We start from the raw sequence: 17,525 nt of genomic DNA on the forward strand, positions 1-17,525 counted from the left end.
CCAACGATGATAATGTCCTAGGTAAAGATTGGTTGTCATAAGCAGTCTGTGATCTTCAGCCTCGATGCCCTGGACAAGTTATCTAGTCTCATTTCATTTTTGTGGCAAATGAAAACAAACCAGCACACAGTCTCAAATGATTGTTGGCTATCTCCAACAATGAACGTCTATAAAACAGTCTGAAGGGCACAAGCATCGTGTGAATGTTAATTAGTTAGATTATTATAATAAAGTTGACATGCCAAACAAGGTCAGTGCTCTATTAGTGATAATGAAACAAATTGATTGGTTAACTGATGACAGGGTTATTTTTGAAATTATATATATATTGATATTTTTTTCTCAATGTAAACTTTCAATGTTCTAGATATCAAATACTTCGAAGAGCACTCAGATTAATTGTGGGAATATTTAGGGGGCCTGAATCAGGGATATTTCTTGACTAAAAAGATTTTAGGATAATTTCCAGAAAGCCATACTGTGGACCATCAGCATGTCTTTAGAACAATGCAAGGTAAGTTGAGAAATGCAGCTCATATTCACAGCCTTATTATTAATGTTGCCATGTCCAGGTCTCCTGTGAATAAGCCCTGAAAAACAGAGTGTCTGGTTAGTGTCATGGTTTATAAGGCTGGAGTTTCTTGAGTAAGAGGTATTATGAGATCACAAAGTGTTATTAACATAATCTAGCTCTAGGTATTTTGCAAATACTCATTAACTCACAAGCTTGTACCAAGTAACTTAGCATATATTATTATCACCGCTTTGGGGGATGAGCTGGCTCTGCAGCTGAGGGACAGGGCAGCTCGTAAAGCGTTTATTTCTCCAGTAAAACAGGACTGGGAGACACGGGGCTTAACTCCTTGACAGGTTGCCCCTGTTTACTCTTTGGGCAAGTCTCCTGAATTTTCTTAATCACACCTTTCTTTTAAACTATAACATTCTGGTGTGCTTTCACCCTCTCTAGAGAGGGACTAGATTGTACATTCTCTTGGCCACTTCTAGCTTTATATTTCTTCCTGGAGAGTGGTTATTTTATTTATGGTAAAAACAGACATTTATTACTGGTGATGGTTGCTTAACTTGATCGATCACTAAACTACAAACCTGAAAAACGTTGAATTTGTGTTATATGAATTTTTACCACAATTTTTAAAAGAAAGGAGGAGAAAACTTATTTGTCACCTATGATTTCTTGAGAACCTCCTACGCATTCAAACGTTACATAACGTGCATATTTTGGGTAAGCCAACAAATCGAATTGAATTAAAATGTGAGCGATGACGTGCTACCGTCGCCTTATATCTAGATAAAGTCTTTCTTCACATGATCTTATTCTGATTGTTTGATACTAACACTTCTGATAAATTCAGTGTTTTGTTTCAAACATACTTCGGTACATTTTGCCATTGTTTAAAGTTCACATTTGACCTTTATTAGCTAAGTTTAGACAAGCATTTGGCTTGAACATGAACGAAGCTTGTTTTATCACTAGATTTCTAGCTTTTCCTAAGAATTGACTTCTGCTGTGCTAATTCTGCTCACAAAATGGCTTTCCTGGTTTGTTTGTGAAGAAGGAGACCTTGGTGATTTTGCTTCATCTCAGACGGACTGGGTTTAAATGGCTGTCCTGTTTCTCACAGAAGGAAGTTGGGGTCATAAGGTCTTTATTACCCTAGTGTCCCAGTTGCCGTTGATGGGCCCTGATAATGGTAATTCCCTTTGTGGAATTGTGCTGGGTAGGGCTTTCAGTGGCCAATTTTCTGGAATGGGACTGCCAGGCCTTTCTTTCAGGGCGCCTCTGGCTGAGTTTGAACCTCCACCTCTTTGATTAGCAGCTGAGCATGCTAGCCATCTGTACCACTCAGGGACTCCCAGGTTCTTCTTAGCCTGGCATTAGGTGACTCTGATCCATGCTGGCATCCCAGCACCTGCTCTTACTAGTGATCTGCAGTTGGGCACACCTCTCAACTGCTCTCTGCCGCAGAGAGTGACAAGGTTGTTGTTCTGAGCCATGGTCCAGCTGGTTCTGACTTGTGGCAACCCCATGTACACTGGAACACAGCACCAGCCGGAACACAGCACCAGCCGGAACACAGCACCAGCCGGTCCCGCACCATCCTCACAATTGTTCCTCTGGTTGAGCCCATTGTTGCAGCCACTGTGTCCATCCATCTTTGGAGGGCCTTCCTCTTTTTTGTTGCCGCTCTACTTCACCAAGCATGGTGTCCTTCTCCAGGGACTGTTGTCTCCTGACAACATGCCCAAAATGTATGAGACAAAGTCTCACCGATCTTGTCTGTTAATAAGCATTCTGACTATAGAGTTCTCTTAAGGATTACATGATGCTTAAAATTGTGCCTATAATATAGTCAGTGTTGGGTATCGATAATTATTCATATTTTTTCCTCTGAAAGTTATCATTGAAAGCTCAGAATGTAGCCCCTCATTCTTTCAACCTTGTTTGAATAAAAATCGTTTATTTCCTGATCGATGCCTGGTTGGTTTCCAATGCCGAATAAATCTGACGTTAATGAAAGAACCATTCAACAGGATGCTTTCTTCTGATTTGGAGAAAGCGTTTCTAGGTCTATGAGAGCATGTGGTCAAGGGATGGGTTAATTTGAATGTTCAGTGGGAAGGTGAGGATTTGCCTTCGAGTCACATGAGCATAGAAGAACGGGAGGGAGAAGGCCGCCTCAAGGTCGTGTCATTCTGCAGCGCTCAGTAAAACAGTGCTGGACATAGAGAAACTTTGCCACTGACCCTGCTGTGGTGGGCTTGCTATGGGGCAGGCAAATCCTCCTCAGCAAAGTCTGTGGAGGATTTGCTGCTGAAGTTTACAGCCTTGCCATCCCCACCAAACCCGGAGCCACAGGCTGGAGAAAAGGTTCATTGACAGAAAGCACAAAAGGCTGCCTTGAAACTTACGTCTGACTCAAAAGAGAGAAACGTTGCTCTTTATTATTGGGTCGCTGAAATAAGGAGGCCCCAACCCAAACTGAACTACTGCTGTTCAGCAGATTTCAACTTGTCCAGACGCCATAGCAGGATGCAGACCCTCCCCATAGGGGTTTCTAAGGCTGCAAATCTTTCTGAACGCAGGCTGCCGTGTCTTTTCCCCATGCAGTGGTTGGTGGGCTTTGGGCTAGCAGTCAAGCCATTCAACCACTGTGCACCGGGGCTCTTAAAACATAGTGGAGTACTTGTGAATCGCCATCCTCATGGGAAAGCGATCGAGACTCCCATTGGAATTCTCTACCTGCCATTGCCCCTGGCCTCTCTTGCTTCCTTCAGCTGTCCCGTTGGTTATTCCTTTAGGAGCAGGCCGGAAGACTCTCCGGCTCTTCATTTCCAGCTTGCGTTTATAGATTCGGCTTGACTATTGTATCCTCAGTGTCTGTTACTTAGAGCGTGTGAAGGAAGATTTAAAATCTCACAGATGTCCAAAAGACTCCAACGAGTGTACCTGTGAAATATTGCAGCAAAGAGCACCGGCTTCACCCAAAGAATTGGAAAACCCACACCAGCTCCCATGGTGGGCTACATTTAACATGCAAAGATTGACCCGAACCAGTGAAGATAACTTGCAACAGGAAGAACTTTTATTGAAACCCCACCACAGAGAAAACCAAAGAAATGTTACTATTCTAAAAAAAATCCCAAACCACTGCCATAGAGTCAGAAGTAGATTCTGACTCCTCGTGGCCCCACAACAGGGCTTCCCAGACTGGACACCTCCACGAGAGCAGACAGTCTCATCTTTCTCCCGAAGAGTGGCTGCTGGGTTTGAACCAGGTGCTTAACAGTGGCATCCCTAGCCCACAGTGCCACAAGAGGGGTCCTTATTCTAGTAACAGTGTATCTTAATTTATTGGAAGAAAAGCAGAAAAGGAAGAAGGGCCTTATTTATCATCTCATTTTGATTTGGTAGCTTGATGTAGGGGCCCGCGGTTTGGGGGGTGCTGGTATTCAGGAAGGCACCCTCTGTTCAGTCTTGATGTTGTTGACTTTGGTGGGTTTCTCTTCAATGGTGTGAATTCTGGCGGAGATAACTTTGCCACGGGGGTCTACTTCTTCAACAACTGTCTTAACCAAGGTGGTTTTAGCTGACTCTGGGATGACACAGAGGAACTGTTAGCATGGATCAAATCCATCAGTGGGAAATCACTAACTCACCCTCTGACACATCCACCCATGAGCATGCACTGCTCAGTACAGCTTCTGTTTACCTTTGATCTGATTCCCGGGTCCTCTGTAGCCTTTCAAGTTAACACAAGATCTGTGAAAATATAGAGAGTTTGTCTTAATTATGTCTCCCTATTCTTTGTTGAGGAAGCCGAAACACAATGATTGAGGATGGAAGTTCACTACATTTTGAAACAACATGAGGAGGAGGTCTATGCACACATGATCCAGATCATAGCTACAGGGAAACCCAGGAAAGCCATACAGGTGTGTGGTGGACACCCATCAGAGAAGGGCAATTCCAATGGTTTCCACTAGTAAAGAGTGAGAGAAAAGCGGCCAGATGGTGCCACAGGTGAGAACTGTGCAAACCTGGAACAACAAGGCAGCCCCGTGGCGTTCTGGTTCTGCCAGGGTTCCCAGTATGGACTTTGGGCTTGATTTTGAATGACTTGTAATAACCTTGGCAGTCCCTGACTGGTGTGAATGGTTAAAGCACTTGGCTACTGACCAGAAGGCTGGAACTCTGAGTCTAATCTGAGGCGTCTTGGAAGAAAATCCTAGTGATTGGCTTCTACCTAGTGGTCATCTGCTGCAAAGCAGCCATTGAGAACCCACGGAGGCACAATTCTACTCTGACCCATAGGAGGTAGGTACAGATTGGAGTCCACTGGGCAGCATCTCTCTGTTTCTCTGTTTTTCTAATCACCTTAAGATAGAGTCCTCAGTGGAAGCTGTACTCACCCATCCTCTCCATCGATCAGGCGGCAGTACGTCTCGATCTCCTTCTCCAGGTGGACCTTGAGGTCCAGGAGCTGCTCGTACTCCAGCTTCTGGCCCTCGGTCTCGGTTCTGACCTGGTGCAGCTGCTCTTCCAGGGCCCCGATCTGAGCCTGGATCTGGGCGAGCTGCGTGCAGTAGTTGCCTTCGGTCTCGGTCAGGGAGCACTCCAGGGAGTGTTTCTGTGGACACATGACGCCATTTAGTAGACAACGCCACCAGTGGACTTCAGAAGATGGCAAGGTACACATTTAAGGGGATGTTCAAGAGCGCTGTCTTTCCAGAGTTCAAGTATCCATAGTCATCTATAAGCTATTACTTGTTCAATATTAATTGTTGCCCTAATTAGGTGCTAGACTCTTTGCCTATTTGAGGACGGCACAGTTGGTGGTGAATGCTGCTCATGCACCCAGGCATGTGAGGAGAGATGAAGTGATTTCCTCAGAGGGCCCCGGCCCTACTACCAACTCGATGATAGCCCATGCTTTGAAAATCTGGTGGAATGTGCTACTTTCCCTGGGAATGGACGGCTCACACCTTTTATTATCTTAGTTCTAATCTTGTCTCATGAGGATTATAGCGCTTCTAGGAGACAAAAGCCCAATAGTAAAGAGCATACCTTTTCCATATGTAAAATGACCAAGAGAAAGTAATTAGGTTTTTCTTCCCCCTTCCCATTTTAAATACTTTGATTCCTTGGCTTGTGAATCCACATGGGGTCATGTACCTCCGCAGGGGGATCCTTGCTGTGGTTTAACTTGATGCAGAGGGGAGAGTGCCTCACCCTTTCATCTACAAGTCTCTATATAAAGTCTCATTTCTCTGGGGAAATACTCTGAAGGCTCACTAGCCAGAGTGGAAGAGGAATGGAATTTGGAGACAGGACATTTGTAGAGAAAGCTGAGTTCCTTTGGATCCATCTGTGGGGCTCTGAGTAAACCACTTTACGCCTTTGAACTACAGATTCTCTTTTGGACACATGGACGTGTGTTATGATGGCTGCCCTGCCCGGGCCCCGGGGTCATTGGGAGGCTCACGTGTGGATAAAAGTGCTGGGGAACCCGTCATGAAAAAGGGTATTAGGATGATTGTGCATGTTCAGCTTTAGGGACAAACTTCATGCCTCTACAACTTAGTGTCTATGTTGTTCCTTGTTTCTACCACTTACAAAGGAACCTGTATGCACACTTGATTGACAGCCCCAAGGCATGCTAGATGGAGAATCTTGGAGTCATATAAACGTCTTTTGGCAATTTTTGAGCATTTGACTTGGGAGAGAAGATTCAAGGTCAAGACTTATTTTTCAAGTATTCCAAAATAATTGCTTGCTCATCTCCAATGCTTCTAAATTATTAGCATCTAGGGGGAATTTTCAAGCACGCTGGTGGCGCTGAACTGCTAACTAAAAATGTTAGAAGTTCAAACCCAGGACCTGCTCTGTGGGAGAAATAGGAGAGTGGGTGAGTCTGAGGGAGGCAGCATTTTCAAACAGAGGGTTCTAATGCACAAAATGCAAACCTGTCCTATTTCAAGACGAGTAATGGATTAAAAAAAATCAGTAATGTCGTCTGAAAGAAAACTTCTTAATGAACAACAGCAACCTCTCAAACAAATCTGCTTTGTGACCTTTACTTACCATCGCTAAGAGAGACTGAAGTTCAATCTCCAGGGTCTGAAGCGTGCGTTTCATCTCAGTAAGTTCATTGCGAGCGGAGGTGGTGGCCCCGGCGTCGTCGGAAATTTGCTGCTGCAGCGTGGCACTCTGGAAGGTGCGAAGGTGCGTTAAGGCGCCAGGAGGCGTGGCGGTGGCGTAACTCCGTAACACGTAAGCGTGCAGGGGCGTGACTTTACCTTTTCGTTGAACCAGGTCTCGGCGTCCCTGCGGTTCTGCTCGGCAAGGTCTTCGTACTCAGCACGCATGTTGTTGAGCAGAACCGTGAGGTCCACGCCCGGGGCCGCGTTCATCTCCACGTTCACGTTGCCCCCCGCGGCGCACTGCAGAACCTTCATTTCCTGAACGGGATTTGTGAAACAAGTGGACATTTTTTCAAAGAACAAGAGGGACATGGTCCAAGTGCTTAGGAGCTGTTTGAGGAAGGTGCATGGGTATCATTTTCAAGCAAGCCATGGCCACTGGGGAATTTCACAAGCTCCTTATAACAATTTAAGTTGATCCAGTATCCATCTGAAATTAAGCTTACATTTTGGGAGGGAGGTGGGGTGTGGAAGTGGGGGGCAGAGGAGCATCTACCTCCTCGTGATTCTTCTTGAGGTAAGCCAGCTCCTCGCTCAGAGTCTCCAGCTGAATTTCCAGGTCGGTTCTGCACAAGGTCAGTTCATCCAGGACCCTGCGCAACCCGTTCATGTCCGCCTCCACGCTCTGGTGCAGGGCCAGCTCGTTCTCATACCTGGGAGAAAGGTTCACGAACTCCATCGGATTCACCCAGCCACCCTTGAGATGGGCGTAGAACACCCACAGCGTTCAAATAAAAACTCTTCAAATACACTTCAGACTTCAGGTAGCGCACCCTCGAGGCAATACCTTTCTTTATTTGAAGAAAGAGACTAGGAATTACTCAAACATGTGACTGACGTGCATTGGTGTTAGCTCCCGATTTCCCAACCCAGAAATAGCATAGTCAGTTCAAGCCTGCCAAGTCAGCGAGTCGTCCCAATTTGCATTTGGTTTAAAGCAAACAACCAAATACAAAGCATCAAGCCTCCTTCAAATAATCGAAATAGAAGAGAGGAATGCTTAGGTAACTTTCTATCTCCCTCCCCTTCAGCTCCCGCCCCCACCTGCTTACTTTAGTCTGAAGTCGTCAGCTGTTAGTCTTGAATTATCATTTTGCAGGACCACGTTGGCGTTACTTGTAGATGCAGAAATTATCTGAGAAACAAAGTGTCAGTTCAGAGCAAGGAAGTCTATATTTATACTCATGTACATACATACATATGTCTATAGTATGCTTTAATGATATGTAAAACATTTTCTTTGGAATTTTCTCTCTTCTCTACTTAGGCAACTACCACGAATATATTTAATATGACAATTCGTTTGAAAAGAGCCTCTTTTACTCCCCCTCTGTCCATTAAAACAAGACAAAACAAAACAAAAAGCTCCTTGTGGAAAAGCTGTTAAATATATAGCTGGAGACACTGGGCAGCCCCTGATATTTCAATATTACTAAAAGCATAAGCAGACATAGCTAATATCAGATGATGCATAGGCCACATTCTAAGATGAGCGCTTGAATACTAACTAGTCGAAAGATTACCACTAGTTAACAATGAAACTACCCACATTTGTAAGTTGTGGACCTGAGTGGGCCTGCCCTCCTGGATGGTAACACGCAGGGAGTTGCGATTCTTACCTGGTTCCTAAGGTCTTCAATGATTGGGAAGTATCGGCTGTAGTCATGATCCAGACCTCGGCAGGAACCAGGCCCGAACTTCTCGTACCACCCCTTGATCTTCTGCTCCAGGTCGGCGTTGGCCTCCTCCAACGCTCGCACGTTCTCCAGGTAGGACGCCAAACGGTCATTGAGATTCTGCATGGTCACCTTCTCATTGCCAGAGAGGAGGCCGTGTTCATTCCCGAGGAAGGCAGTACAAGAAGCACTGGCCCCCGCCAGTCCCCCGCCATAGCTTCCTGCGGATGCACTGCCCCCAAAGGCACACGAGAAGCCACTCCCAATGCCTGGCACGCCGCATGTGTTGCCCGCCCCAAAGCCGCTTCCTCCACTGGAGAGCCTCACAGAGCCCGCGGCTGGGCCGCCGGAGCCCAGGCGTCTGGATGCAGAAGAAAAGCGCACAGACATGGCGTCTAGACTGGAGCGTTGGCTGCTAGTGTGAAGCTCCGATGGTGAGTGCTCTATCGGACAGTTTCGCTTGCTTTTATATACACATTATTAGGGTGTTTCTTGATGAACTTTGCTACCCATAGCAAAATGGTGTTTGCCAGCTCATCCTGAATTATCCATAATTGGGTGATTTTTTCCCTTTTAATGAATGTCTTTACCCTCCTCTGTCCATTTCTGTAGGTGGAGAGCTGCCTTGGGGTTATTCCTTATCTCCGGAATGGGCCAGGGTGGAGTCTTTTCAAGACAATTATTATAGTGATGCATTTCCAATTTAGTATGAGTAATTCTTCCTGTGCTCCAGGCTTGGGGAATACAAAATTCCTATAAGAATAAAGACGTGTAATAAACGTGTTTCTCCTTCTTGGCCCAAGTCAACACATTGCATTTACTCTAGCAAGCGAAGCTTCGTAGTCGTCAGATATGCTGAGAGTTATTCAGGAACATGGCTCAGTAGTATAAGCCAGGTCCTAAATGGAAATAGTTGAATTAAATGGGATCTTCCTCGGAGACTGGAAGCTCTCATCTTTATTGATTTTCTGTCTGAGCGCAGTTGCTAACCAGATTACATACGTTAACCTCTCTCAGCCACGTGAACCCTGGTGGTGTAGTGGGTTACGTAGTGAACTGCTAACCACAAGGTGAATGGTTCGAACTCACCGGTTTCTCTTCAGGAGAAAGATGAAGCTGTCTACTTCGGTAAAGATTTGCGAGATCAGAAATTCAGAGGGGTTACCTGTCCTGCAGGGTCACCGTGCGTTATGGTTGACTCGATGGCAGTGAGTTTGGTTTGGTTTTTCTCCGAGCCTCATTTGTCTCATCTGCAAAACAAAAAGGACAGACTTCCAATAGTCAGCCTTTATGTTCCTTTTCTTTCAAAAAAATCATTTTACTGGGGCCTCTGACAGCTCTTATCACAATCCATCCATCCATCCATTGTGTCAAGCACATTTACACATAGGTTGCCATCATCATTTAAAACATTGTTCTGTCTACTTGAGCCCTTGGTATCAGCTCCTCATCCCACCCCCCCTCATGAACCCTGGATCATTTATAAAAATGTCCCCCTATCTTTCTTTTCTAACTCTGAACCTTCATTTTGTATTTCTTCCTCTTACAGTTTTTCCTTTTTAGAAAAATATTCAGCACCCATTTCCTTCAGTCACCACCTCCAACCCACTCTGGATTTTTGGCCCTGACACTTTACTGAGGTCACAGTGGCAGGCTACATCTTCAATATAACCATGCCTCATATTCACTCACCTACACCCTCTCAGTAGCACCACTCCAGTCTTCTTGAATCTCAAGCCATTGCACTTGGAGAATTCTCCCTCTCTGGTTCGCCCTCTTCTATTTATCACTCCTGTTGTCTAAATCGTATCATTCTTTGTAGTGTGATGGTTGGTTTTCTACATACTCTCCCTTGGTGATCTCACCCCTTCTCATGCCTTCTACTCTATGTGATTAATTTCTAAACATGCATCTTTGCTCCCGGTAAAAAGGTCACGCTCAGAATTACTAAGAAAGCTTTCGTGACTACCATTTTCTACCAGTCTGCATCCAGAAGTGACTAGGCTCTATTGAGTCTACTTCTTGGGTGTCTCCTGAAGTCTCTTTTCTTCTTTCTGTTCCCTTTGTCACTATTATTTGTAGGTTGCCATTATTTTTCATCTCAACTTGTAGCATCTTCTTTGATCTTATGAGGAGATTAAAGGTATTTCTGGTCTCATGTCGTTTTTCTTCCCATCATGTTCAACGGGCAGGTGTCAAGGCAGCCTTCCTGAAGTTCAGCATCCTTCGTGTGATTGAAAGAACCAGACATATCAGCAATGTGACCTCAGCTCTGACACTTTCTAGCTGTGTCACTAATGCTAAGGCCATTCATTCCCTCTGAGCCTTAGCTTTGCTTTTTAATTTCGGAGATGTGGACCTTGCTTGTGTTGTTGTGAGGATTGAATGGTAGTTCGGTATAGAAAACAATGATCTCTCTCACTCATATGTAGCCAGGGTGGATCTCTTCTCTTCTCTTGTGAATGCTTCTCTGTTGAGTATAGACTCCATGAAGCCCCTTTATATGACATTTAAAACATTTCTGGACATAACTTCTATCTTACCAGGCCTGTTTGTTCTTTTATTTTACCATTCCCCGACTTGCCCCTTCTTTGCCTCGGTTCATGTTGCTCTCTCTACCCAGTTGTTTTCTTCTTATTACCAAAATTTATTTGAGTCCTTACTTTTGCCAAGAACAACTGACATCACTTCGCATTAGATAGATTGAAAAGGAAGTTGCTAAAAATATAAATGTTCATGACTTGTTAGTGAATTTGCAGAAAAACAAGCCAGAAAATATGATGACCAATCAAGACATCACATTAATAAAGTATTATAATTTATTGTGACATAAGATTATGACACCAAAATAGAAGTTTTTTCAATGTTAGTTTCATATTATGTAATGCATTGTTATTGCCGCTCTGACAAGTACAAAAATATTTCTAAAGGAAAAGATTTATCTTTTAGTACCTTCAACTAAGCTTTTTTTCCTCCCATGATTCTTTAAGGGACCCCACATTTTCATATTAGCGCTGGCTCCTGTAGGGGTGTAGGCAGCCTTGATGGTTGAGCCCTTCTCTGGAAAGCTGAAGAGTCCTAGAGAAGAGACCCCAAGAGACCACTATTTGACAGCTGCCTATGAAGGCAACTGAGCACACCCTAAAGCAGTGGTTCTCGAACTGTGGGTCGTGACCCCTTTGGGGGTCGAACGATCCTTTCACAAGGGTCGCCCGATTCATAACAGTCACAAAATGACAGTGATGAAGTAGCAACGAAAATAATTTTATGGTTGAGGAGTCACCACCCCATGAGGAGCTGTGTGAAAGGGTCACAGCATGAGGAAGGTTGAGAACCACTGCCGTAGAGTGAAACACACACACACACACACACACACACACACACACACACACACCCCTTCCAGATGTTTGAGATATTATTCTTTGAAAACAAAACAACTTTTAAAAAATTATAAATTAGGGATAGGTTTACAGAGCAGATCATAGTTTTATATTCAACAATTTGCAGACTTTCTGATTCAACTCCTCCACTGCAGTCCCATCTCTTCATTTATCCCCTGTCCTCCCCTGTTTCCTACTTCCACTCCTTTTCTCTCCTACTCCTCTGCTGCCCATTTGATCTGAAATGGTTCTTATTCTAACATGGATGTGAGTTCAGATCCAGACCACAAGGGTAAGTCCCCTCAGTCTCTGTTCTGACCCGTAAGTTTGGCCCCTTTTATGATTTTGAGTTCCACTCCACATTTTATCCCACTCCACCCAGGACCTTCTAATAAGATCCTTTTCAGAGCAGTTGGTAAGTGACGTCTGGGCACCATCTAGTTCTTCTGGTCTCAAAGTTAGGGAAACTGATGTTTGTGTGGTTCGTTAGTCTGTTGGACTAATTATTCCAGGTATCTTTTGATCTCTCACTTTTCTTTCTCCTGGACAGAGGAAGAGCAATTCAATGGCTGCTCAGGAGTTCTTAAGATCCCGGCCACTACTTCCCAAAGGAGAAAATTGTCCTTGTGAACTCCAACATACCTCCAAACCCGCTGCTTTTGAGTTGACTCTGACTCCTAGTGACTCTATAGGACTAACTAGACACCGCCGCTTTCAGTTTCCGAGGCTGAAAATCTTTATGGGAGCTGGAGCCTCATCTCTCTCTGCAGAGTGGCTGAAGGGTTCAAACTGCTGATCTTGTGGTTAGCAGCTCAACTTGTAACCCACTGTGACACCAGGGACTCCTCTGTGTGAACGATGCTTGCTACTTGACCTTAGTGATCCCAGAGCTGTGGTCCTGATCCTCTAGGTCCAGCTATTTGTTCCCTCAAAGTGTTGTTTATTTATATCAAATAAGGTTTCATAACTTTGTCCCCTGTGTGCTCCACCACATCCATGGGTGTATGTTCAGCAAAGGTAAACACACATATCAAAATATCCTCGGCCAAACCTCTATATGTTTGTGGCTGTACTCCCACTACCCCTCTGCCGCCTGTTCAACCTGTGTGTCTGTCTAATCATCTACTCTCAGATCCCCACCGCTGCAGGATTGTGTGTCTAATGGTATTTGCCTTTGTTGCCTTGACTTCTTGCAAGCTTCCCAATCTTCCCCCGCCTCCATGATTTTTCTTAGCCCCTCTCTTATTGCCTTGCCCTTAACCCAAGGCAACATTTGTCTACCCACCCACTGCATGACTTCTCAGCCCTGCTTTCCCTTCCCCTCTCTTGCCAATCAGAGAGGGTTTAACCTGTTGGTGTGAAAACCCATTCTGGATTTTTTTTTTATCACAGTGGTCTTGTATGATATTAGGTCACTTTATCCTTGACTATGATATTATAATATGCTTTATGCTTGTGCTTTATGCTTTATGCTTGTATGATATCAGGCCACTTTATGCTGAATTCCATTCAGCATTATGTCCTTCAGGTTCAACCATGTAGTGGGGTGTTTGGCAGAGTCATTGCTACTATTTCACTTGGTGCCATAGCCCGTAGTGCGTGTGCACCAAGGGTTATTTACCTGCTCTTCCTCTGGTGGACATTTACGTTGTTTCCCTCTTTGGGCTATTGTGGACAGCCGTGATGACATAGGTGTGCGTGCACTGCTTCGTGTCGTGTGTATTTCTCTAGGATGTATACAAAGTAGGGGGGAGTGCTGGGCCATACGGATTTCTATTCCCAGCTTTTTGAGGAAGTGCCCCCTGCTTTCCAAAGCTGTCGTACTGTTTAATAATTCTCCCGGCAGTGTGCCAGGCTTCCCCTCGCTCTGCAGCCTCCCTTCATGGGTGGTCATCTTTTTATCTTCCAGTTTTGCTCTGTATGCTGGGGGTTGGTGCTCTCTTACTGTTTTCCTGATTCACACCTCTCGAATGGCTAATAGCCATGGGCATTTCTTCATATGCTTGTTGGCTTCCTGTTGGCAATGTGTCTATTCATGTCCTCTGCCAAATTCCAAGAAAACAGCGATTGGCATATACTTCACATATCACACAATTTAATCATTCAGTCATATTAAGAAGAGTTGTGCAGTCATCACCACAATCAAGTTCAGAACATGTTCTTTCCATGCGCATTGTTGTTAGCTTCTTGTTCCCCCCCCCTCTGCCAACTTTTTAATCGAATTGTTTGTCTTGTTGAGGTGTGGGCGTTTTCTGCAGCTTCGAGAGGTTAGCCACTTGTCCGATATGTCACTGCCAAGGTCTTATTCTTGAAGAGGGACAGATTTCAAAGATCACTGACCCTGGACAAAAGAACACCCTCCCCCCTCCCCCCTGCTTAATGAAAGATGAAGGCTCAAAGAAACACCCCTCCCCCCACTATCATGATCCCAATTCTACCTTGCAAGTCTGGCTAGACCAGAGGATGACACTGGTACAGACAGGAACTGGAAGCACAGGGAATCCAGGGCAGATGATCCCTTCAGGACCAGTGGTGTGAGTGGTAAAACTGGGAGGGTGGGTTGGAAAGGGGGAACTGATTACAAGGATCTACATGTGACCTCCTCCCTGGGGGATGGATGACTGAAAAGTGGGTGAAGGGAGACATCGGACAACAGAAAAGTGGATGAAGGGAGATGTCGGACAGTGTACGATATGACAAAATAATAATTCATAAATTATCAAGGGTTCATGAGGGAGGGGGAGCGGGGAGGGAGGGGAAAATGAGGAGCTGATGCCAGGGGCTTAAGTGGAGAGCACATGTTTTGAGAATGATGAGGGCAATGAATGTACAAATGTGCTTTACACAATTGATGTATGTATGGATTGTGATAAGAGTTGTATGAGCCCCTAATAAAATGATTTAAAAAATAGCACTTGGGGGAAAGTAAGACAAACAAGGAAGGTGAAGAAGAACACTTTATAAAAGAAACGAATCATGATTCCGGCCCTTAAAAGTAACAAACCGGTGCCATATTTGACACATGACCAGCGTATCATACAGTGGTGCTCGGCTTTTCCATGCAAACCGCAGTTTTCTTTGCATGCAGAGAGAAGGCAGTGGTGTTTAAGAAACACGGCTGGCCGGGGAACGCAACGTACACTTTCTTACTTGGGTGATGGTTACTAGTTCCGGCTCATCGCGTCACCAGGTGGGCCAGTGTAGAACGGTGCTCCCCAGGGTTTTCTATGTCTGTGTTCTTTGGGGATTAGGTCTACCAGGCCTTTCTTCCGAGGCACCGAGGCATGGACTCAAACCTCCAGCCTTTCAGTTAACAGCCACGCATACAGCCGGGACTCTACTTTCTTGTACGGTTTCTATTATCCAGCTGTTACGCTGGAAATAATGACAAAGAAGGAAAGGTAAAGATAGGGCAACCTGGAGTTCCTGCTCCTTCCCATCTAGGCCAAAAGGAGAGAGTGTTGGTAGAACGTGTGCACATGGAAAAGTAAAGTAACCACAACCGGGTCATATTGTACGCTGGGCAGGTAGCAGCCAAAACACGTAGAAAAGAAGCATGTGTGAGGTCTGAGATCTGAAATGTATCATCTCAGGGATTCCGTGCACCAATCACACGTTCTTGCAATGGGCATCACATGGCACCAAAAAGAAAGGTGAAAATCATGCCGGTAACTTAACATTTTCATTTGTCTTTCCTTAGGATAGCATTAAATAGCAAACCCCAAAGCACCGGAACTCAAGAATGTGGCGAGGGAAGAATGGAAGAAGCTTTCTGATTCAGTACCTTTCACCACACCTTCTTCCTGCTTTTTGGAACAAAGGACTCCCTTTGTTCCAGGTGCCACAATGGATATGCTGGCTCTGTAGCGTCCATCTGGGAGGGTCATTTCCCCGTGAATGAATAGTATTTCCCGACTTGATGTCTTTGGCTCCAGCTTCTGTTCTTAGCCCATCATTTACCGTTTCTTTGAAGTCCCACATGACTGTGGGACAGCATTCCTCCCCTCGCTGGAACTTTTCCTTGGATTCAGACCACAAAAAAAGCCCAAAAGGAGCCCTCTGCCTTTAGGTCATTTAATATTCGATGGGAATTCCAACCACAAGTTTTGCTCCAGGAAGACAGAAAAACAACACAACCGTAATAGGAATCAACTCATGAGTCTTTGAGACCTACAGCGGGGATTGGTGGGCCATCTCTAGTTAGCCTGGTCTTTTTGTACCCCGAATAGTATTTATTTTTTTAAATGGAAGCAAAAAAGAATAATAATATTTCATGACCCCTAGACTTACTTGCAATTCAAATGCCAATGCCTGTAAATAAAGATTTCTTGGAACACAGCCACTATCGTTCATTTGGGCAGTGTCTGTGGCCGAGTTCAGGAGCCCTGGGGGTGCAGTGGTTAAGTGCTCAGCTCCTTGGGAGAAAGATGTGGCAGTCTGCTACTGTGTGGGCTAAGTCTACTCTGTTTTGTAGGATGGGACAGACTTGACCTCAATGGGTTTTGGTTTATGACTGAGTTCTGTAGGTCATCCGACTGGCAAAAGCCTCAAATACTGACCATCTAGGGCTTCCCAGAATGAGATTTGTTGACTCTTGAGCTTGGAGAAAATTAACTAACATGGGGCTCACTGTGGATCTTTCCAGAGAGAACTGTGTGTTTGCTGATGGGGACTGGTGGACTGGCCCCCGTTTCTGGATTCCCAGGAGATTGAGAGATAGACTCACAGACAAAAATCCCAGCAAAGTACTCTTTAGCAGTGGGACTCTTCAGTGAAAGAAGAGCGTCGAAAGTTTTCCAGCTATTGAAGCAGCCATTAGTGGACGACTCAAACTCATGGCCACGGAAGCCGATGCTGACTCCCAGCGACCCTCGAGGACAGAATAGAACGCCTCGTAGAGTTCTGACCGTCGTCTTTTGGGGAACAAATCCCCAGGTCTTTTCTCCAGCGGAGTGGCCAGGGGTTCCAACTGCCAACCTTTGGATTTGTAGCTAACCTCTTAAGCGCTGTGCCATCAGGATCTCTTCCCTGTAGACGTAATGTGATTGAAAGATTATGCCAAGAAAAAATGAAACCTATTGCCCTCGAGTTGATTCCAACTCACTGCAACCCTATGGGACAGAAGAGAACTGCTCTGCTCGGGAGCAGACCGCCTCATCGTTCTCCAAGGAGTGACTGGTGGATCGAACTGCTGCCCTGGTGGTTAGTAGCGCACGACCTGAACCGATGCACAACCAGGGCTCCAAGAGAGCATGCTTAGTGAAAATGTTCGCATGTCATTGCATCCCATGTAGGATGGACTGTTACTGAAACCAGAGTGAAAAGCACTTTATCTTCTATATATTTCGTGCTGTTGTGTACGATTGAAACCACCCTATAGGACATAGTAGAACTGCTCCATAGGGAACCCAAGGCTATAATCCTCTGTGTGTGTGTGTGTGTGTGTGTGTGTGTGTGTGTGAGAGAGAGAGAGAGAGAGAGAGAGAGAGAGAGAGAGATTGAGATATTGGGTGGAAGTTCACAGAGCCAATTAGTTTTCCATTCAACGATATGTAAACCTTTTATTTTGTGACACTGATTGAAATCCACAGAATATAACAGCACCCTCTCACTTACCCCTGAGTTTTCTCTTTCCATTCATCATTTCCCCCTGTCCCTTCCTGCCTTCTGCGCTTTATCACTGCATGGATGCTGTCCTTTTGATCCCGTGTAGTTGATGGCTATAATGAGTGCATTGCCTCCCTGG

The 17,525-nt window shown here is 45.1% G+C and overlaps 1 protein-coding gene across 2 annotated transcripts in view; it reads right to left on the reverse strand.

The window, feature by feature from the left end:
* LOC101645957 (keratin, type I cytoskeletal 27) overlaps positions 1-8,789 on the reverse strand; it is a 17,316-nt gene extending 8,527 nt beyond the window's left edge. The window contains exons 1-8 of one of the 2 annotated variants that reach the window (XM_013005827.1): positions 8,343-8,789; positions 7,776-7,858; positions 7,220-7,376; positions 6,820-6,981; positions 6,605-6,730; positions 4,933-5,150; positions 4,233-4,282; positions 3,973-4,115 (exon numbers count right to left, since the gene is read on the reverse strand). In XM_013005827.1, the coding sequence (XP_012861281.1) occupies positions 3,973-4,115; positions 4,233-4,282; positions 4,933-5,150; positions 6,605-6,730; positions 6,820-6,981; positions 7,220-7,376; positions 7,776-7,858; positions 8,343-8,789 (1,386 nt within the window). Of the gene's footprint in view, positions 1-3,972; positions 4,116-4,232; positions 4,283-4,932; positions 5,151-6,604; positions 6,731-6,819; positions 6,982-7,219; positions 7,377-7,775; positions 7,859-8,342 lie in introns of those variants that run through there. The other variant, XM_004707141.2, reaches the window with a different exon arrangement.
* Between the last annotated feature and the right edge of the window lie 8,736 nt (positions 8,790-17,525).

This window comes from Echinops telfairi, unplaced genomic scaffold (genome assembly GCF_000313985.2).
Source record: "Echinops telfairi isolate 266 unplaced genomic scaffold, ASM31398v2 ScPeMD7_7458;HRSCAF=8496, whole genome shotgun sequence".
Lineage (NCBI taxonomy): Eukaryota > Metazoa > Chordata > Mammalia > Afrosoricida > Tenrecidae > Echinops > Echinops telfairi.